Source organism: Microtus pennsylvanicus, chromosome 20 (genome assembly GCF_037038515.1).
Source record: "Microtus pennsylvanicus isolate mMicPen1 chromosome 20, mMicPen1.hap1, whole genome shotgun sequence".
Lineage (NCBI taxonomy): Eukaryota > Metazoa > Chordata > Mammalia > Rodentia > Cricetidae > Microtus > Microtus pennsylvanicus.
Genome location: NC_134598.1, coordinates 13797425 through 13820633, shown reverse-complemented (window position 1 = coordinate 13820633; position 23209 = coordinate 13797425). Strand labels below are relative to the sequence as shown.

Below are 23209 nucleotides of genomic sequence, written 5' to 3'. Positions count from 1 at the left end.
AGGGAAGGAAAAAACCAGTCTACCTACATGACCATTGCAGAGCAGCTGCTTCACTGACTCATGACTGTGTCCTTCAAGACACACGGTGACGTGTTTACACTGATGACAAAGGCTTTCAAGAGTGTCAAGTATAAAAGGAGTCGTTTATCACCTCTACAACTCACTGAACGATGATGAAAATAATGAAAATCTGCGGTATGTGGAGGGCCACCTTGTCATTCTGATGAAGAACCAGTATTGTCTAAGTATAATTTAACTGAAAACACTACTTCAGCTTTAAATTTATTTTAATGGTATGTACAAGAGTTTAACAAATTACAATTAAAACAGAATCAGTTATGTTAATTCCACATAACTTAAAATCATGCAATACTGCATGGTAAAAACAGCTTCATTCATATACAAAAAATATGACTTTGAGACTCATGACAGTGCCTGGAAATCTTTGACATAAGCTTTATGAAAAGAATATTTTATAAAAATTTAAAGATCTGATTAATTAATGCATTATTAGGAAAGATAATAAACATTATTAGTAAAGTGAGGTTACAGTGATTAATTTTAAAATTATACCAGGTATAGATAGGGTTGAATGTAGTCTCATTAAATAAATGTTCAGTTAAGAAAATAGCTTTGAAAAAGATCTTATATTGAAGCCATGTATTAATTTTGTTGAATCAGCTTATATAAACCAATAGTCAAGTTTATTCAGTTAAAGAAAATAGGACTATGCTTTCTTATACTCAATAAATAGTACTTATGTATAGTTTATGTACAAGTGAAGAAAAGTTCTTTGTAAAAAACAGACTGCCAATCCACTTGCTAAGGTTGATGTTCTTTATCCAGACAGTAACTACATCGGTGAAAATGTCTAATTTAAATCACATTCAACCAGCATAAATATTTAAGCTGAATATTGTTGTAAACAATAGAAAAACCGAATTTGTTTGCATTTTTAAATCTCATCACTGTGCAACATCTCATCTTAGAATGCTTTATAAAGGCTCAGCAATTAATTTTATCAAATCCAAAGCCCACTAAGAGTAAACGCAGTGAATGCTTTTCAGAGTGCGTAATTCCCAAGGCATCCACTTGTAGTATTCATCCCATCCCAGTTCATCAGCAACAAAATACAATGCACTTAGCTATAAAAATACTAAGGAATGTTATTGAGAAGGAAAGGCTATTTGGTAGAAGTAACTACAAAAATAATTAGTTTAAAACTTTGTAAAGCTTTAATGCAAGAACATCAGTACACTGTCTTTCCAGAAACCTTAAAGCATGATCAACACCAAGACTGTAAATGTCTACCTTTCACGTACTTAAAGAGAAATTGCAACAAAGTATCTCTAAAAATGTAAGACAGATGATCATGCAGGTGTTAATCTGCAGGCATTTGGGGATGCTAGTGTCTGTGCTGAGCTGTCGTCTTTGGCTTCACTGGCGGCAAGGACGGGGAAGGTGTTACTTGGAAACGCAGATGTGGGACAAGTAGTGCCAACATTGTCGTCTTCTCCGGTGTCTGAATCTGGTGTCGTAACTTCACTGTCCTGGAGCCCCAGGATCTCACAAACTGCTTGTGGCAATTCCTGAGTATGAACAAAAATCAAATATAATAACATTTATTCACTACGGAGGAAAAATTACACAAAGTAATTCTTTAACACTACTTGACTTTGGATTCTGAACATCTAACAGTGTTAAGTGCCACACAATCTTCTCACATATTTCTGTATTATAAGTGAAATTCTAGTCATCTATTTTGTCTCAGAAAAGTTTCCTAGTTAGCTTTAAATGCCAACATGACACAGCCTTGAGTCGTCTGGGAAGAGATTCTCAACTGAGGGACTGCCCAGATCAGAGAGGCCTGTAGGGGATTGTCCTGATTGCTAATTGATGTAGGAGGACCCAGTCCACTGTGGGCATCACCATTCCCTGAACAAGTACTCCTGGGATGGGCTGCAAAAGAAACCTGGGGAGGAGCTGGAGAGGACGTTCAGTTAACTCATAACTGCCTATAACCCAACTCTTAACATCTCTGACCTTCAAGGTCACCTGCACTCATATGCTCACAGAGAGACAGTCAGTCAGCCAGTCAGACAGACAGTCAGTCAGTCAGTCAGTCAGACAGACACACACACACACACACACCACAGAAATAAATCTGTTAAAAGTGTTAATAAGCCTGTGAGTGAGCCATGAAGCAGCACTCTTCCATGGTTTCTGCTTAAGTTCCTGCACTCTGACTTCCTCAATAAAGGAATGTGACCTGTAGGTGGGAAAAAACCCAGGCCTCTTCATTTTTGCTTTTAGTTGGTGTTTTGTCACACAACAGCATGAAACCAAAACAGGAGCAGTTCCTGGACCTCATCCAAGTTAATCCAAATTACTCTGTCCTAGGAATCTCCTGGAGCCGCTTGTTGTTGCTGCCTGCTTGCTTGCTATGGTCTTTACATTTCATTGAATTTTATAGGAGCTCGTGTAGTCCAGGCCTAGACTCAAACTCATTATATAGCTGAGACTGGCCTTAAACTCATGACCCTCATAGCTCTACCTCTCCAATGGTGGAACTGCAAGGATGCACCACCAAACCCCATCTAGTTTTCTAACATTCAGGATTAACCGCTTCTCTCCTCTTTATAGTTATTCTATCTCACTGGCAGGTTTTGAAACAGACTAGCTATCAAACACCCCTAGAGCTAAACTACACAACTGAAGGACCCATGTGGGGGATGATAAAACTGAAACAAAAAGTCTTTTAAAGGGGAAAATGCCATCAGTTCCTATGAATTGCAAGGTTTGGCTCGGTCTGCCTGTGTTTCTGAGCTTGAGAGAGAAAAGTGCAACTATTCCTCCCTACCCCCATCCTCTTCCTCTCTTTCCTGATGCAGGCCAGGACCCAAGTCTGTTTTTCTGATTCTCTGGGATTCCTTCTTTCCTTCTTCTCCAACCCTCCACACACCACCACCACCACCACCACCACCACCACCACCACCACCACCACCACCACCACCACCACCACCACGTGGCTGCTGGCTACCACACCGGCCTAAACAGAATGGCTTCTTCCTTTCCTCTTCCATCCTCTTTTCTGAACAGCTACTGAGCTTTGCAACTTTCTATTATCTTTAATATAATTTTAAAATAAAATTGTCTGAGTTTTAAAATAACAGGAAAGAAGAGGGAGGAAAGAGAGACAGAGAAGCCAAACTATAATGGTTTAAATTCAGATAAAACACTAAATTTGTCTTTGTTTTTTGAAACAAGAGCCTGATAACAATGCAGTAAGATACACTGCATCCACATGCTGCTGGTGAGAACCTCCCTTTGGTGCTGGATGCTGCATAATTAATAAGAGATCCTGTTCTGCATTCATTAAGTTGGATAATGTATTGCCACTTAAAGTCTACAGCCTCCAGTTGTAGAAATATTTTCATTACTTTTGCCATTTTGCCAATTAAGTGTTTCCAATCTGGCATAATTAGTCAACTGTTTTCAATTAAGTGAGGTAAACTTACAATGGTAAATAAGAAAAAAGCTTTGTGTCTGCCCTCAAATGCTGACTGTCATTTACTTGCTTTATATGAAAATCTTTCCTTGCTGATAAAAAGAGGGAGAAAAATATTGCAATTATTTGCAGCACTGTATACCTTGCACTGTGTCATCTGCAGGGAAATTGCTTCTGCTTTACATAGAATATCTTCCACATCAATTTTCATGGACAATTCATTGATGTGCTAAAAAAAATAAACAGAAGAAAATAATAATCAAAACAGAAAGCTCTATTATGCTCTAAAACATTAACAATTTATTACCAATTATATTACACTACAGATATTATGCTTTATATAAAAATATTTACAAATTACAAGTCCACAGAAAATCTAATACATCTTTCATTAGACTCTTTCAGGTTTTCAAGCCAATGAATAGCTAATAAGCTTACAGAACATTAAACCTGCAACCATCTCAAGTCTTCTATCTTAAAGTTACAAGCAAAAGGCAATTTGTTTTTTTCAAAAACTAATCTACATAAAAGAACATTTGTTGAATTTACTTTCCTTCCTAAATAGGGACCTGATAACAACTGAGCAATATGTCTTTGCTAAAGTATAAACTCTCAGAAAGCCAGGCCAGCTCCAGGTATTAAGGACAATGTGAGTTACTCATGAAATTCAACAATACTCTGGAGAAAGGACCACCAGAGAGAAGCTCCAGAACACCACCATCTACTGAGAGAACAGCCACCTTAAGTATTTCATTGAAGCCATAATGCTTTTCCATTATCTGCTGCTTTTCTGATTCCAGGATAGCACAACACAGAAGAAGATGAAAGTTCTTACAGGGTAGTTCCGTCCACATAACCTACAAAACATAAGTTACTTAGTAAACAAAATCAACTCTACATTATTTCCTCAAAGATACATGCCAATGCTGAAGCAATAAAACATGCCTAGTTGGGATAGCCCAATTTTTCTACCTAACAGATGAGACATGAAGGGGTTACAAAGAAATTAAAATCAAGTGTAATATTTGATATACTTCCAGTGACTCTTCAAATAACTTCAAATAATATCTACTTTAAATAATTAATAATAAAAAAGCACTACTGACTAATGGCACACTCATAAAGGTCAGCCTTAAAATATAAAGGTTAGATCTACTTTCATTATTTTTCCTGCACTTTGGCTTTCTCACAAATCTTCAGTACTTAGAAAAATTAAGGTGGACTAAATCCACCTTAATTTTTAAAACAGGCCTAATTATAGTACAGAAGAACAGAAAGAGCCAAAGATACTTCTACACCATGTGCAGGAAAAACTCTCAAGATCAAGAGTATCCTTGATTCCAACAAAAACTGGAGAGACTATATTGAGTAATAGCTAATTTTATCCTAAATATGGGTTGATGTCAACCAAGTCAAGACCTTTGTTTCCCCCTAGTAATGTATTTAATGACATCTTTTCTTGGCAGAAAAAAGAAACAAGCAAACAATCTAATGGAGCATAGCAGAAATTCTTTACTTTCATAAGGAATAAATCAACTTAATCTAGTTTCAGAAATTTAATTACAAGGCAATTAACCTCAAAGTTTCAAGCTATTTGGTAAACACAGATTGAGGAGTTAGTCCAGCAAGTGGTAACAATATTCATCTTTAAAGAGCTCAGGTTCTCATTCCAGGGCAGGCACCGTGCCCAGGAGTCACAGTACCATAAACAACTCCACAGTTCTTTTGTTTTGGTTTTCTGTGGGCTTTTTTGTTTGTTTGTTTGTTTCCTTCTGTTTTGTTTTTGGTGTGTGTGGGCGTTATTTTCTGTTTGTTTTTATTTGTGTGTGTGCTCTTGTGTGTTTTAAGAGAGAGAAAGAAAGAAGATTGGGTGGGTGGGGGGGTAGGAGCTGAGAGAAGTTGTGGGAGGGGAAACATGATTAAAGTATATTGTATAAAAACAAATTGTAATAAAAATGTTCAGGTTGTGATGACACATATCTGGCACACATTTAAGTATGAATCCATGCAGAACACACAGTGCACACAGCCTTCTCTAATGGTAGCACAGGACCAATCCCCAGTTGTAAAAGGTTTTCTGCTACAGATTATTCTTAACATATGTAGTACATTTCCTTCCTTGGCAGAAATTCTATCATTCCTTGGTTTTTATATAGATATGACAATAATAAGACACTATACCCATATTGCACTTTTTAAAAGCTGTTATTAACAGATACTCAAGAATAGCAATAAAGTAATTTCTATTTTTCAATGACAGTTATCCTAAGTAGAAAATGGAATAAAGGAATACACACCCCCCATACGGAATAATGAATCTCCTTTATAGAAAAAGAAAGAGAAATGGAACAGGGATAGGAATTAAAGAGAACTATACCTTTTCTGAAAATAAAGAGAAACTAGGGAGGGAGGGAGGGAGGGAGGGAGGGAGGGAGGGAGGGAGGGAGGGAGGGAGAATATACTTGCTACAAGCCATATCCTTTGTAATACCTCAGCCTATAAACCAAAACTTTCTGGCATGTTAAAAAAAAAATTATACCAAAATGTAACGGTCTCCCATAAAACCAAGTCTTATATTCAATCAGAAAGCAGTTGATTGTCCCATGATGTCTGAGCCCCTAGTGCACCAGAGGACATGTCTTACAAGACAGCATTCATGAGTTTGGCTGAAACACCCTTCACTCTCACTAGTTCATAGTCTGCTGCTAGGGCATTCTTTTATTGCTATCAGAATATACTTCTTCAGGATTCCAACAGAAAAATAACAGACTTCCAGCCTTATGAACTGAGTAACTACTGGATTCTTGGACTTTCCATTGTGGAACTGGTTGGACTACTGTAAACCACTCTAATAAATCCTTTTATATAAACAAATAACACCCACCCTTTTTTTCATTCTATCAGTTCTATTTGTATACAGAACCCTGACTAATACAACCCAAGAAAGGCATAGGAGGATCATATGGTAGTTCTGTTTGGCTTTTTGAGGAACCTCCACAAGATGAAACCCATACCTAGCACATTATTAGGCCAAGAAACTGCAGATAGATTGACCATAGGCCCTAAGAGAACCTACTACTATTATTCTACTAAAAGGACAAAGTATAAAACCAACTCCTAACAACTTACTGCTATACCTATAGATCAATATGTCTCTAAACCCTCATCAGACTAGATTGAAGTAAATGGTGCTTAACATAAAGACACACACAACTGACCAAGCTGTAGAGAATGAACCAGCAGAGTGCTCAGCCCTAAAGGGGCATATATTCTGTACCCCACCCATGGAGTGGATCACTATGGAAGAAAAGAGGACATATATACTGTACCCCACCCATGGAGTGGATCACTATGGAAGAAAAGAGGACATATATACTGTACCCCACCCATGGAGTGGATCACTATGGAAGAAAAGAGGACATATATACTGTACCCCACCCATGGAGCGGATCACTATGGAAGAGAAGGGGACATATATACCGTACCCCATCCACAGGGTGGATCAGTGTGGAAGAGAAGGGGACATATATATCATACCCCATCCACGGAGTGATCAGTATGGGAGAGAAGGGGGCATATATACTGTACCCTGTACATAGAGTAGATCAATGTGGAAGAGAAGGAGACATATATATACTACACCCCTTCCATGGGATGAATCAGTGTGGAAGAGAAGGGGGCACATATACTACACCCCTTCCACAGGGTGAATCAGTGTGGAAGAAAAGGGGGCACATATACTGCGCCTCTTCCACGGGGAGGATCAGAGTGGGAGAGAAGGGGGCATATATACTGTTCCCCTTCCACGGGGTAGATCAGTGTGGAAGAGAAGGGGGCACACATACTGCACCTCTTCCATGGGGTGAATCAGTATGGAAGGGGGGCGTTGGAAAGGGTGTAGAAGCCAGAGATGGCGGCTGACCACAAAGAAGCACTCTTATGGATACAGCAGGGAAAAAGCACATCTAAAGTCACAGTGGTTGTGATAGCACACATAAAAACCTGTGCAAGTGCAGGCCAGACCAAATCCCAGATCAAAAGGAGAGGGGAGCTGAGCACACAATCCTATCCCTAGCAATGTCAGCTGCTACAAAAGGGAAAGACAGTTTTCTCTAAGAGTGTAGTCCCTGGTGAGCTGACCACCCTCCAGTGAAAGCCCACATATCCAAGGATATTTAGGCAACACAAATTGATCTTGTAGTATTTTTTTAAATTTATTTATTATGTATACAATATTTTGTCTGTGTGTATGTCTGCAGGCCAGAAGAGGGCACCAGACCTCATTGTAGATGGTTGAACTCAGGACCTTTGGAAGAGCAGGCAATGCTCTTAACCTCTGAGCCATCTCTCCAGCCCGATCTTGTAGTATTTTAAAAGGGGGACAGGGAGGGCACAAAAGTGGGTGGGTTGGAAAGAGGGAGTGGACTTGGGAAAAATTGGGGAAGGGGTGATTACAATTAAAACATATTGTAGAAAAGAATAAAAATTTTAAAATAAAAAATAATGTCAACTCTACCAAATAAAGGATACAGGTAGCAAATGATCTAGAAAACTCTTTCTGGGACACTCAGCCTCAAATCTCAGTGCTATGCTTTCAAGAGACAGTCCAAGAACCAAAGTCAACTTGTTAGGGAAGGACTACAAATGCATTTTCAAACTCACCTGCCCTAGAAATTTCAGGGACTCGCTGAAAATGTACTTACAACTCCGCACAGAAACCAACAGTTTTTCCATTAAAAAAATGTAAGAACTTACCTCCCATAATCGAAGAATATCTAGAAAACTAAATTCCCTTTTAAATCTGATTAAAAGCCATCTGAAGCAAAAATAGAGATATCCAGAGTCCTGGGATTCTATGCAGAAGAAGAAAAAGAAAAAAAGAAAACAGGGTTTATTCTTATGCTAATATGTCAGAACCAAGGATCTTTCCTCAAACTCAGATTTATCTAAGCATTCTATGTAACAAGAGTCTTTTATGTCTGACTATATTCTGTCAATTCAAAAAAGCAATTGAAATGTACAGGGTAACTTACTTTTTAAAAACCACTACACAAACAAGTATGTGTGTGAAGACAAGATTATACCAAGTGTTTCTTTCTACTCTTTAAAAGAACCCAGGTGACAGCAGTGGGGCATTGTTGTCTATAATAGTTCCTTTATGCCGGGCTGTGGTGGCGCATGCCTTTAATCCCAGCACTCTGGGAGGCAGAGACAGGCGGATCTCTGGGTTCAAGGACAGCCTGGTTCACAGAGTGAACCAAGACAGCCAAAGATACACAGAGAAACCGTCTCAAAAAAGCAAAGAACAAAAAAAGTTCCTTTACAAGCCCTAGAGAGATGGCTCAGCAGTTAGAAGTTTTTGTTGCTCTTGCAGAGGACGTGGGTTCAGTTTCCGGCACCCACATGGTGGCTCATAACCATCCAAAACAAAACCCCAGTTCCAGGGAATCAGACAGGCACACACATGATATACATACATCCATGCAGGTAAAACATTCCTACACAAACATATTTTTTTTAAGTTGAAAAAGAAAGTTCCTTTACATTTTCACAGGCATTGCCCTACAACCTGCTGCATACATCTGCAGGCACTCAACTCACCCAAATAGCTACAAAACCCGCTGTCCAACAGTCGCAGCAAGGTGCTCAGCTGGACTAACTGGGTCTTCATGCCTTGCATTTGTTCTTCAAAGTTTTGATGCTTTAAAAGAAAATAATTATTACCACATACTATTTAGTATTTCTGAATACATTATCACTGATAATTACACATATAATTCCTAGTGATAAATGCTGGATTTCTACTGTACTGATTATAACAAACAACTAATTGAAAAGCTAAAACATTACTAAGAAGGGGAGGGGAAAAAAGAAAAAATACCCTTTCTCTCAAACAAGGTTTACTTTTTTTTTTTTTTTTCTTTTTGGTTTTTCAAGACAGAGTCTCTCTGTGGTTTTGGTTCCTGTCCTGGAACTAGCTCTTGCAGACCAGGCTGGTCTCGAACTCACAGAGATCGCCTGCCTCTGCCTCCCGAGTGCTGGGATTAAAGGCGTGTGCCACCACTGCCCGGCTAAGGTTTACTTTCTACCTCTATTGATTTGATTCAGATCAAGAAGAGCAGAGGGACGACATCAGCAGACATAGTGACATTCCTTTCTTATGCTGCAGAAATGTTTGGGAAAGGGAACACATGTTTGGGGACATACACAGTTATCAAACGGTTCCCATTATTAACCGTTCCTTCACATAAGCATATGAAACATAATTTCAGCTTTAACACAAACCTCATTCTAAAGAACTAACTACTTGCTTTTTAGATTTGCTGAGAGTAGGCATCCAGGAAGTCAAAGCCGTGATCATGACCATAGTAAAACAATACCTATCTTGCACGTGGTATTTTTTTTCCACAGGCACAAAGCTATATAACATGATAGACTGAACACAGTAGAAGATACTGTACTGTATTAAAAAGATATTTTGAAATGTCACTGGAAAAGGTGACTTCATGAAAATATATATACAAGGTGTACGTGAAGTTGTACGAGGCATATAGCTATTTAAGCATGTATAAATGTTGCAGTATTAACTGTTCATATGATAAATACGAACAGATGCAGTCCACAAAGAAACAATTCTTGAAGTGAAAGGCTTAAGAACTACTGTGGTTTACATGCTCAAACAGCTTCAGGGTTGACTAGGCTCCTTTCAACACGGAGACAAACAACCTCAAAGCCCTTCAGATACTCTGACCCTTTAACTCAGAAGCTTCTACTTCTCTATGCTGCACTACCTCCCTAGCCCTTGTGAAAAGTCTTAGACTAACTTTTTCACACCATCCCCTCACACTTTTTCAATAATACTATAATGTACTTTAGCAAAACTATCAGCTTAGAAGCCATTCTTGATTGTAAAACTCTCTCTTCAATAAATTAACGAATCAGCTTAATACACTCAAGCCTCCAGAACATAGTTCCGCAGTTACCAGAAGAACTATTGGGAAAGACAAAATAATTCACCAATCCACAGGATTTCTGCTTTAACAGTCAAAAGTTTCAGCTGGTTTGGAGTACCAACATGACTAAGCCATGCTATAAAAGGCGTCTAGAAATGACAGAAATCTACTCTGAAAGAATATTCATTTCAGAAGTCCTCTGAGAGAATGATAGGGAATAAAGGACTTTTGGCTGTATCTTGGGAACACAGGAATGAAAAAGCGAGAGTAAATCTATACAGTAAAACAGATGATGAACACAGCAAATCTCATTATGTTATTTGTAGTTTGCAAACATTTCCGAAATAAGACAAAGTCTCAGCCTTGAACTACATATAAAATAAAATGATCTACAGGCATTAGGTTCAGCAATCACAAAAACAGTAAACACTAACACAGAGTAAAGCCAAACAAAACAAGTTGAGAAGCAACATCAAGTTAAAGCATAGGAAGCAGTAGTAAGACAACAAAAGAGCAAGCAGGTCCTGACTGCCACACACTGCCTTCCAAAGGAAAGACACACTGTAAAAATACAGGAGATCATTTTAGAATATAGACTAGAACAATCATCAGACCTTCTATGGAAAAGAAAAGATAGAATACTTACTGTAAAAAAAAAAAAAGACAAAATGAAGAAACTGAAACTTCTTGGTACACAAGATGAGAAAGACTGTAAATTATAAATGAACAGAGTCGTCTTTATATACAAGACCTACATTCATGCACGTGCGCATACATGCTGGCATCTGAAATTTGTCAATTATGCCGATCAGTTGTTTTGTTGAAAAATTATAACAAGAAAATAAACACAGTATGTTCACAATTAATTGGAGATACATACTATAAATAGAAGTTTAAACTAAATACTGGGAAAGATTCATGTATTCACTCTTTTAAAAATCTGTTGAACCACCTCCCTGCTATCTACAAATATATAATCCTGTTACAAAGAATACAATAGTCCTAGTGGAAAAAGATAAAAACAAGGAGGACAGACAATTTTTATGAAATTATCATCAGTTGTACAGACCTTTATAACAAATGCCTCAGGTTTCTAGATCACTTGGGAGTAATTGGAACTAAGAAGGCAGGCAAATCAATCAATCAAAAAGACAAGACAAGGATATGGCTAGGTTCCTCCAAAACTACCTTTCCAAATGATCCAAAGGCAACTCACAGCAAAGGACTAAGTTAAGTAAGCACTGATTCAATAAAACATTTAAAAACTATAAATCTTATTGAACACATTTGGAAAAGAACTAAGAGAAATGAGAATAAATTCAAAATATAGGCAATGGATTTAAGGAAACAGACAAAAAATTGATGAAGAAAAAAATAGGTAAATGAGAAGAGTAGAGAATAAAAGACATATACTTTGCAATTTCACATCTGAAGCCTTAAATTAAACTATATTACAGTATGTACAATAAAGACTTAGCATCAAGTTTATCTGTTGTGTGGTCAGGGCTTTAAATTTCATATACGCCTCTATCTAGTCATATTCCCTCCACCCACTCACCTACTCCAAATCATTTGCTAACTGATTGCTTGAGAAGACTTTTCTCCTTATCTGTTAGTAGTGGCTCTACATGACTACCCTAGAACTCTGCCTCCAGGATATATCACCAAAGACAGATAGAATGTTGTTGTGCAATATGTACACTTAGACACTCTAGTGATCACAGCCTTCTTGGAAAATAACAAGGAATGAATTCTAAGAGAGTGTCTGAGACACTCACAATTAAGAGCACATGTGGAGATAAGTCAGGTTTTATAATGACAAACTCCAAGACACTCAGTAAAGGTCAGAAGACTACTTAGCCCGACACTAAGTTTTATTATATAAAACTAACATGAAGTTCACAAAACTCAGTCATCTATTCATCAATAGTCTATGATGACACATGGTTCTCCTACAGAACATTAAGCATTTACTGATATCAAACCCAATAATTACTGTACTACCAGCAGATATTATCAACCTTTTCATATGAAAAATAATTCTAATAGTTTGCCAGGCTCTTGAAAACCTGTTACAAAGAAGTAAAACAAAATATGCAGTAATGATTTCAAGCTCCATCATAGTAGCTAGATATTATAATCAATCTTATACTAATAAACTGAACTTTTAGATTCAGTCTGAACAGAGGAAGGAATCGCTCTGCTTACCATTTGGTCCATATAAGAGGCAAAGCACCAAAAGGCATCCACTTCATTCTCCATCACATATAAAAGAGGGGAAAGTAAGTCACTCATTCCTTGTATATATCCTGAAAAAAGGAGAAAAGGGGAAAGTCTCTGAAAACCTAAATTCTGTGAATCCCTTGTGCATATCACCAGCATACAGCTGAAAATACTTTCCTCTGAGTAAAAACTAACAAACGCTCACATTCAAAGAAAGGAAAACAAAAAGGTGGAAAGATCAGTTGTTTCTGACTGACATTTTTAATCAAGAACAGCTATCACGATCAAGAATGTGAAGCATCCTCACTCCCCAGACAGGTGCAGCTCTCAGCCCTCCCCATCAAAGAAGCCTCTCTCCGGAGCAGCTCGGGCAGAATGCAGAGGACCACTGCTGACTGACACATCCACGCACAATCCCTATACCTCTGAGGAGAGGACTGCAAGGTGCACAGAGTCAGAGGACCAGAAAGTCCTCTGCATGGATATGAAAGGAAAGTGCTACTCATGAAATCTCAACAACGTGGCTTCTTAAGCTCTCAACACCACCAGCTGCCATGCTGCCACTCAAGGACGAAGTATCAAGGGCTCCGTCCCCAGACGAGAACTACAGACAACAAATGCTGCTGTGAGAAGACATGTGAGGCTTGTGAGGGCTACCTCCCTTCACTGGTTATCCATGTCGTGTAGTCAGCCAAAACACATGTTCATTCATACAGCATTAAATAGACTCAACAAGTTGTATTTATACATCATTCACGTGACCACCAGCTCTGCGTGTACCGCACTGGCTAACTCAAAAACAGAACCACTTAACTGTCCCCACCTTTAATCAACACTGGGCTTTTCTCTTCCCTTGATAATCTTTGGCTGACCACAGCTAGCAACTGTGTTTCATCCTAAAGTATCCTTGCATCTAAAGCTGTAACTTTAACTACCTTTTCCTTGATTCTACAGTAATTTCTCAGTAATGACTTTGACTATGTGAAAAAATTGCAAGTTAAGAAATCACACCCACTGAACAATGGTGGCACACACCTTTAATCCCAGCACTTGGGAAGCACAGGCAGGAGAATCTCTGTGAGTTCAAGGCCAGCCTGGTCTACAGAGGGAGTTCCAGGACAGGTTCCAAAGCTACAGAGAAACCTGTCTTGAAACCTCCCCTCAAAAAAGGAGGGGAGGGGGAGGAGGGAGAAATCATATCTTTCACTTAAACTGTTCATTTTGCTTTTCACCTGGATGTCAAATTTCTTTATTTCTACTCTATAAAAACCTCAGTTTTCTTGTTTTACAAGTGGTTTTCAGACACCAGACTCTTTTGCATACTAATTTATGCTTTGGGTATTTTGCCTGTATGTACGTCTGTATACCACTGGTGGGCCTGGTATTCAGAGGCAGGGATTTGATCCCCTAGAACTGGAGTTATAGAAGGTTGTGAGCAGGTGCTGGAAACAGAATCCACGTCATCTGTGGGAGCAGGAAATGAAGTCTGGATCCCCTGGAAGAGCCAGCAGTGGTTTTTAGCTGCTAAACCCCTCTCTGTCAACAAAGGAACTGTTGTGTGAAAGTTCCTGTTCACTTGTACTTTGCGGTACCTTTTGTACAAGTGTTAAAAGTAGCAACATTTTTCTTTGCTTTATGCTATTTTAGTGACGGTGTTGAGGGGAAGACATGACAGGAAGCATTCTGCCACTGCATTACATCTTCATCTTTTTTCCATTTCTATTTTGAGACAAAAGTCTCACTTAGTGATCCAGGCTGACTTAGAACTTGCTTTGTAGGGCCAGCAGGCTTTGAACTTGCAATTGTGCTTTCTGCCTCTATCCCAAGAAGAGCTACAACTTTATAGCTCATGCCATTTAGGCTCAACACAAAAGCTTCCTGTGTTTTTCATTTGCAAATCCAGAACTTGCATTTTTACTCAGCAAAATCTTTCTTAGGGAGGCCATATGTCTTTAAAAGGAGAACCGAACAGTACTACTATAAGTTACAAACAAGTGTCCATCACTCATTCTTGTTTTATCTTTTTTTTTAACCAGGAATAAAGGTAAGCCAAAGTCTCTTCAGAAAATTCTGATCAAACACATAATACAAAAAGGCACTCATATCACCTCATATTTCCTTATAGTAAAAGTGAAGCTTTACTTGCCTTGAGTCTATTCTCTATCATCCAGTATAATTCCTTTCCACATTTACTACATTACCATCAGTCTGTGTTCTATCGCCCACTTCAATGCCCTTCCACACAATCTTATTACATCTCCATGAATGAGTCTGTGCTCTATTATCAACCTCAATGCCCCTCCACATAATCTTATTACATTACCACGAGCCTGAGCTGTCGTTCACTACGATACCCTTTCACACAATCTTATTACATCACCACGAGCCTGTGCTCTATCATAGGCTACAATGCCTTCCCATATAATCTTATTGTTGTTATGTCTAATCTCTACCTGTGGGAAAATAAGACACTACTCATATTAGCATAAGAGAACACCTAGTTCCCTACAAAAGACAACCAATTTTTAATAGTTTCAAGCAAGAAATTTAGAGAAGAGAATATCATATTTAAATGTAAATATGTCTCCAGGTTTATAGAGATGTTTGGAAAATAACACAGGGTTTCAGAAAAGATAAGAAGATTAAACTGTTATCATGAGGATTTTTCCAATCTGGCACTGACAATGAAATAAAGGAGAATATAAAACTAAGCCAATTAAAGTCTGAAGGAAATCTAATCTGACCTGAACAAAGTGCAAAGGAGTATGATCCTACTGTTCTAGGCAGTGCACAGTCTATGATAGAGAAATTCAAAGTGTGCTATTCAAAAGATTTATAACGTATCTTCCTCTGGTGGGAAGTGCTCTGTTATTAAGGTACGAATAATAAAGTTTTCTAAAAAGCTAATTTAATCCTTTAAGTCTTCAGCTCTCCTGTGAGAGCACTACTCACTCTATTTCTTCTCTAAGTCTCAGCTGAGGCAAGCTGTCAATTTTTCTTTATCTTCAGGTAGTCTTTAAACTATTTCGTTCTTTTAGATGATGTTCTTCAAGGTATGGGTTGTGGGGCAGAATTATTGTTTGAGGAAGGGTAATGGGGGGGTTACATTGTATTCGCCTGCCCTTGGATTCTGCACTACTGCTGACTACATCTTAATCAGCAGCACCTCAGTTTCTACTGTATGTCCCTAAAATTATAGCTGGAAGCATGGAGAAACAACATTCCTTATAACCCTGCTATACATTTTCTTATCCTGGAAAGAAAAGTTCAGTCTACTCGCTGGTCAACTGTTCAAGTAAGTAAGCTTATCTACTAGAGTATAAAATTTTAAAAATCTCAAAAGTTAAATTTTGTTTTTGTTTTTGTTTTTGAAGACAGGGTTTCTGTGTGTAACAGCTCTGGATGTCCTGGAACTCACTTTGTAGACCAGGCTAACCTTGAACTCACAGAGATCTGCCTGTCTCTGGCTCCTGAGTGCTGGGATTAAATAAAGGTATGCAGCACCGCTACCCAAAAAAATTATTCTTAAAAACACTAGATACTGTAGCTCCTTCTTGCACACAGTATTTTGAACAGAATTTAACTTGTTATTGAATATTCAGAGTCATCTTTGTGACATCCACAGTAACAAAACGTCACAAAACAAAAGGCCCACAGACACTTCCTGAAAAATAATACCTGTGTTCTCCAAGTAAAATTTACTCTTAAGTTTCTGTATGTTTTTCTCAATAACAACACTGAGTTCAGGAAGATGTATTTTACTCATCATTCATCTGTGAGTTAAGAAAACAAGTCAATATGAGGGAGCCATCAGAAGACTAGATTTACTACCTTGGTTATGGTACAAGTAAAGGATAAGAGATGTGGTCCACTATTTGCAAAGTCGGCCATCTCCGCTTCTAATAAGCCCAGTCATTCATGGGAACCTTAACTATGTTTCAGACACCTGAAGCGTCTGATTAGAAGGTCTGGTTAGTATGGACAGAGATGGCAAATGGATACAATTCTCAAACTATTTCTGGCAGAATGCACAGTCATATGTGAATTCTTATCTCAAAATTATCGCTGGAGAGAATGCATGGGTGCCACCCATTGTCAAAACAATGTTCCTATTCTCTACAATAGTAAAATGTGAAAATGGCAAGGGACTGGAGTGCTGAAGGGAGAGAGCAGTGGTTCGCAACCTTCGTGATGCTGTGACCCTAATGTCATGGTGACCCAAGCCATAAAATTATTTTCACTGTTTCTCCATAATTTAATTTGCTCCTGGTATAAATTATAGCTTAAACATCTGATATGCAGAATATCTGATATGCAACCCCAAAGGAGTCATGACCCATAGATTGAGAACCATAGAGATAAGAATGCTAGCCAGTAACGAAGATTAGAGTCTCCAAACCTGGATCAATTATCTTTTTAATGAACCTTGAGTCACTTTCTGAACCAATACACTGTATTGATAAAGTGAAACTAGTAGCCTCACTTCTTTAAATAGCTATTATAATTTAAAATTAAAATCAAATCAAGTATGACAGCATTGTATAACCTGAAAGTCATTTCATATGCTTTCAATGACTTAATATGAAGCTCACAATGGTATGGCAGACAGAACTGGCTACATTTTTTTACTTTAATAAGAGCTCTATAATTTTCAATATATTGTCATTAAAAAGGCTAATACCTTTAAAACCATAACTAAGAGAAAAAAACATAAGCAATGGAGAAAATGTTATTTATAATTTAAGGTTCACTTGAGTTTAAATGTGATGAATATCCAATCAGCTACTCCAAAAGATGCCCGAAGTTCAACCGAAATAATCTAGAAAACACTATTTCTGACAGTCTCTAGCTGGGAGCCATTCGAATGGTAGTTCAGAAACGTGCATTATTTATTATTTATAATGGGCTGATGCTTTGGGAAGGAAACAGCTCAAGGTCTCTTGCTACTTAAAAATGCTGGTTCCCTTGAGCCCCGTTCTCAGGAGGCAATAGCAGGTGGATGCTGTGAGTTCAAGGCTAAAGCTATTCTGATCTACTTATCAAGTTATAAGCCAGGCAGGGCTACAAAGTAAGACCAACCAAAACAGTACTATTTTGTTAAGTTTTCTCCCCTGTGGTGTCCCTTCCCTATATGATTTCCCATTTCCCATGCCAGTCCTAATAACTCATTTTGGTAGGACTCACAAACCAATCTACTCCACTCCACAACCCGAGAGATCCAATTAGGATTTTTCTGCCGAAAGAAGGAAGTGTAAAACAATGGTTCTCAGACTTTCCCACAGCATTTTTAATGTCTTCCTAATCTTCCTTCAAGAAACAACTAACAGCTCCGTTTACTACACACTTATCCCAAATAGTTCATCAAGGGGTGAGAGCTTTGGGTTTTGATGCATTTCGGATGTCCAGATTAGGAATGCCCAAAATGAACTCTATGTGCACACTCCAGTTCCAAAGTCTGATGTGAGGGAGACCTGGCTACTACATTTGTGACTCCATTGGTCTCCAGAGTTGATTCAGCTGCTCTGGCTGTTGCAAGAATGTCTGCTTCCTCATTACCACTCCGCAAAAGTCATTCCTGAAGTTTTACACTCAAAGGATGACCTCTTCCAAATAGAGGGAAATGGTATCCAGTCCAGGGGATCTGAGCGGCTTCCCTCCCCAGATAGAACCTCCAAATAAGCTCTCAAAATCCAAAAAGCTATAAAATCTGAAACATCTGGTTCAAACCATTCAGGTAAAAGATATTGTGACATTTTGTTTGTAATCTAACAAATAAAGCTTGCCTGAAGATCAGAGGGCTAAGCTAAGCCACTAGTTAGTCATAGAGGCCAGGCAGTGGTGGCACACAACTTTAATCCCAGCACTCAGAGGGATCTCTGTGAGTTCAAGGCCATCGTGGGCTACACGAGATTGAAGCTATATAAAAGAGAAATGGAGCTCACACAATGGTGATCCCAGCTCTTGGGATTCTACGCCTTTATTCCCAGCACTGGGGAGGTGGAGACTGGAGTGATCTGGCTGGGTGGAGAGAGGAATATAAGGAGGGAGAGAGAGGGCAGCAGCTCAGAAGCAGTCTGGAGATTCAGAGACAGGATTGCCCCTTTGGTCTGAGCATTGGTAGAGGTAGTGGTGGCTGCTCTGTTCCTCTCACCTTTCAGCATTCCTGACTTCAGGTATTTATTATTAAGAACAATTATAATTCAAGCTACAAAAAGATGTTCAGTCTGTGTTTCTGTCCACTGAACTAACGAGCACCTGTCCAACATTACACCAGTCCTCAAAGCTTCTCCGAGCTTGAAATCAATAGAGAGCTCACCCTTTCACCCTTATTCCTCGTTTGTTTTTACACAGCAAGGCCAAACATCCAGCCTTAGTTTCAACAAAAGAAACAGAGCAAGCTACTGCTAAATCCCTAAAGCTATTTCAGCTAACACAGTAACGTCCTGAAGGTATCACTAGAATTCTCTCAAAAAATTAAAATAATTCCACAGTGCCTCTCTGGCTTGCTGTGGCAACCTAGGGCTCTCCTGTGGAGTCATAGCTTTAGAGCTTTCACAGGCTTCTAAAGCAATTACCATTTCCAAACCAGCTAATAAATTTAAATTCTAAACTAAATACACAGAAGTTTTTATTTAAATCAAAACTTTATAGAACTCACCTAAATCAAAATCATACATACAGTAGGTCATCAAAATGTCATGAAGCAAAATCAGTCCTGGGTTATCTTGACCTTCATAAAACTTGTTTGTTCGATCCGTTCTGTTGACATCTTTTTCTAAAGAAGAAAAATCACATATTTCAAAAAACAAATTCTTATATAAAGTTTTTACTCAACAAGCATAGAATTTTTTAATTTCAATTCTTGACAAGCTTTAATTAATGAAAGGAGAATGCCCAGAGAACTGACTCCCATGAAGCTGTCCTCTGACAACATATGTGCACCAGCACGCACACGTATGCACACGGGCGCACACACGAATTAAAATTAAAAAAAAGATCACCAGCCTGCATGGGAATTCAGTCTCATCTCCCCTCTCTCCCATCACGATGAATGAGCTTCTCTGACAATGACTAAGGCCGTCTTCCTATGCATGAGCTCCATCACCAGCAGCCAACACAGAACTAGGGGGACTCTGTAGCTGCTCTATTAACTCCTGTCCTCCTCCTCAGTCTGGTCAACTTTTCTTTACTGAACTACACAGAGCTCCTTATCAGCACACTCCATCTGTTTAAGAAAAGCTTGCAAAAGCTACAAGTGCCACGTCCAAGTTCTTTCCTTTTCCTCCCTCTTGAACTCAGACTAACCATCTTGTCACACCCAACCACAGAGTATTCCCTGAAGCTATCAGCCTCTGCTGCTCTCAGCACTGCCCACATTGTCAACTCCTCGTCTCGACAGCGCGGCCTCTCTCCTGGCCATGTTCGTTAGGCTTTTAGGAAACTGTGGTCTTCTGTTGTCCTTTCCCCTCTCACCTGTTTCTTTTCCTGGTTTCTTCACGACACCCTCAGTTGTAAATGAAAGTGCCTTAAGTACTTTCACTTCTGGGGCCTCTTCCAATCATACCGCTTATCTGTCAAATCTTTACCTAGTTTCCTAAACCACTCTTCACACAATCTCTTAACCAGTATGTTAGTAACCCTAAGTTTCTCTCCAGCTACTAACTCACCCTAGAACCTGAGGCACCTCATCCTGACATATTAACTGGTGAAAACCCAAAATTATCATCCAAAACTGAATTCCAAATAGCCCTTTACAAACTTGTCTCTTCTGGCTTGTCCCATCTTAGTCAACAAAGCCCAGCAGCTTCATTTCTCCAATTGTTCACTCTAATTGTGACACTCATCCTTCCTTCCCGTGACTGCCATTGGGACACTAATTAAATCTTTAAAATACGTACAGAACCCAAAATTCTCACCTCCCACCAAACTCACTGCACTTCCCACCCAACTACCTCCATTCTAGCCACAGTGTTAACTTGGCTCTCCAAATAAACAAGTCTAGATGTTGCTGTCACCTCTGCTCCAATCCCCCTCCACCAGGGAGTTGCAGAGCGCACACTGCAGCTTCAAGTCTCCATACAAGCCTGTCTGTCTGCTGTTAGTCTCTGGGACATTCAGCAGCCATGGCCTCTCATGAGGACTTTAGCGATGACCTCAAATGGTCTCCCTCCCACTACTTCTGCTCCTCTAGAGCATTCCGCAGGCACCAGCTGGTGTACTGCTAAACCAGAACTCGGATCGTGTTCCTCTTCTGCTCAAAGTCTTATCTGAGTAACTGGCAATACTGAGCACCTGGCTCCTCAAATCAAGAAAATAAGTCTATTCCACTCAGTATTCAATACACTAAAATTCTTGTAAGTTTTATCAACAATGTGAGTCTTCTAGCCCTGTACTTCCACCATCTCTTGCTTAGACTTCTACCTCCTAACAAGTATTATTAAGACAGCTTTCTTATTCCTACTTACAACTTGATAGGACCCATTTTCACATAGCAGAAAAAACAAAATGTAAGTAACATACTTTTACAATGCTCCAATAGCTCTCCGTCATACTTAAATCCATCTTATTCATATGATCCACAAGACCTACAGTCTCCTGTGCGAGGTGAGCATGAATACATTTTGCATGTGTACACGGGGGTATGAGTATGCATGATCCCAAAAGTCAGTCTTAAGTGTCTTTTACCACTGCTCCACCCCACTCTTTTGGAAGCAGTATTTCTCACTGAATGGTGAGACTAGCTGGCCAATAACCCCAGTCATCCACCTATCTTACCCACATCGTGTGTATAAGTGTGTGTGTTTGTGTGCGTGTATGCACACACACACACACACATATAGACACACACAGCCACTGGAAAGCTCTAGACAAATTAAACAATTGAGATTATTTTTGAGTCCCAGTATCATAGCATGTATTTTGTTCTTTAATCTTATCAAGACCTCTTGTGTTTCCAAAGTTACTATGGAAACGTACCGATCAGACTTCTATAATCTCTCAGCCTTGAGTTTCTCTTCTCTTGCTCCTCACTGATAGACTTCCACTGCAGCTTCATCCTGAAGTATTCATCGCTGTAGAGACAATACACACCGAGAACGCACTGAGACTTGTGTTTGTGACACTATTTCCTGGGGTTCTCTATACACAGTGTACCAGAGTATTATGACATTCGTGGTATCTAAGTTTACAAACATGACAGTGAAATGTTTAGACATACATGAAAACAAGAAACGGATGGAATTAACTGCTAGAATTTCAGGTATACTTAAAAAGAAACAATTCTTGAAATGATTTCTAAACTTATACAATATTTTATTCACTAAAGCTTTCTAATAATTATAAGAATTCAAGTAACTTTTTAAACCCAACTTTAAAATTTTGTTTTCCTATCATTTTTACTGGAAAACTTGCTAGTAGATATAAGAAAGGCTAAGATTTACAAAAACTTTGGATGCATAGAATGGTTGAGAATGGTTTCAAATCCAAGGCTGTACTGAAAACTAGACATAAAAAACACCTGGGAAGTCAACTATCTTTCTCTCCAAGAAGGAAGAAATGTCTTTCTCTATAAGAAATAAAAGACTCAGGGATGGAGAGATGGTTCACAGGTTAAGAGCACTGACTGCTCTTCAGAAGGTCCTGAGTTCAGTCAATTCCCAGCAACCACAAGGTGGCTCACAACCATCTATAATGAGATCTGATGCCCTCTTCTGGCCTGCGGGCATACATGCAGGCAAAATACTGCATACATAATAAATAAATCCTTTAAAAAAAAAGAAGAAATAAGACTCTTTCATCTATGTGACCAGTATATGAGTAAATATATGTATAATTTATATATTTATATATAAATATAATATATATAATTTATAAAGCTGGATTAATAGAAATGGGTTAAATTAAGATGTAAGAGTTAGCCAATAAAAAGCTAGAGCTAATGGGCCAAGCAGTGATTTAATTAATAGTTTCTGTGTGGTTATTTCAGGGCTAAGCTAGCCAGGCGGCCAGGACGAACAAGCAGCCCTCTCCTTGCAACACATATATTTACTACTCATACATGAACATCTACATAGCTGTCTTTAAGTATTAACCGAAGACTGATATAAAGTCAGCACAGGAAGCTAGAACATTCTACCACATTTTCACATATTCATAAGAATGGCTATAATAAGATCCTTCCAAACAAGTGTTTCTGGTATGAAATAATTACACTGCTTCTAATTTTTTAATTGAAACGATGAAATCTACCATTTGTTCTACCATTTCCTGGCCTATTCCAATTCCTCACATAAACTTAATTTGAATAGGTGGGTTACTTCAATTTCTCTGATAAACACATAAAAGCATCTTTTACTTACGTTTTTTGTTTTTGTAATTGAGCTCTTTCCTCTTTGGTACTATCCCAAGGAAAATAACCCAGAAGAAATTTCCACGCTTGCTTTCTTAATGAATGACTAAGACCCTGAAGAAAGTATTTATATTAATTATATTAATTTAGAAAGAAAAAAAGAATACCCTAAGTTCA

The 23209-nt window shown here is 38.6% G+C and overlaps 1 protein-coding gene across 2 annotated transcripts in view; it reads right to left on the bottom strand.

Annotated features, from left to right (window-relative positions):
* Window positions 1–269: 269 nt before the first annotated feature.
* Tbc1d15 (TBC1 domain family member 15) overlaps window positions 270–23209 on the bottom strand; it is a 56088-nt gene continuing 33148 nt past the window's right edge. For both annotated transcript variants that reach the window (XM_075954776.1, XM_075954777.1), the window contains 9 exons: window positions 23043–23146; window positions 21661–21755; window positions 19343–19459; window positions 12670–12770; window positions 9110–9209; window positions 8264–8361; window positions 4249–4365; window positions 3651–3737; window positions 270–1589 (listed from right to left, as the gene is read on the bottom strand). In XM_075954776.1, coding sequence (XP_075810891.1) covers window positions 1371–1589; window positions 3651–3737; window positions 4249–4365; window positions 8264–8361; window positions 9110–9209; window positions 12670–12770; window positions 19343–19459; window positions 21661–21755; window positions 23043–23146 — 1038 coding nt within the window. In that variant the 3' untranslated portion in view covers window positions 270–1370. The remainder of the gene's footprint in view (window positions 1590–3650; window positions 3738–4248; window positions 4366–8263; window positions 8362–9109; window positions 9210–12669; window positions 12771–19342; window positions 19460–21660; window positions 21756–23042; window positions 23147–23209) is intronic.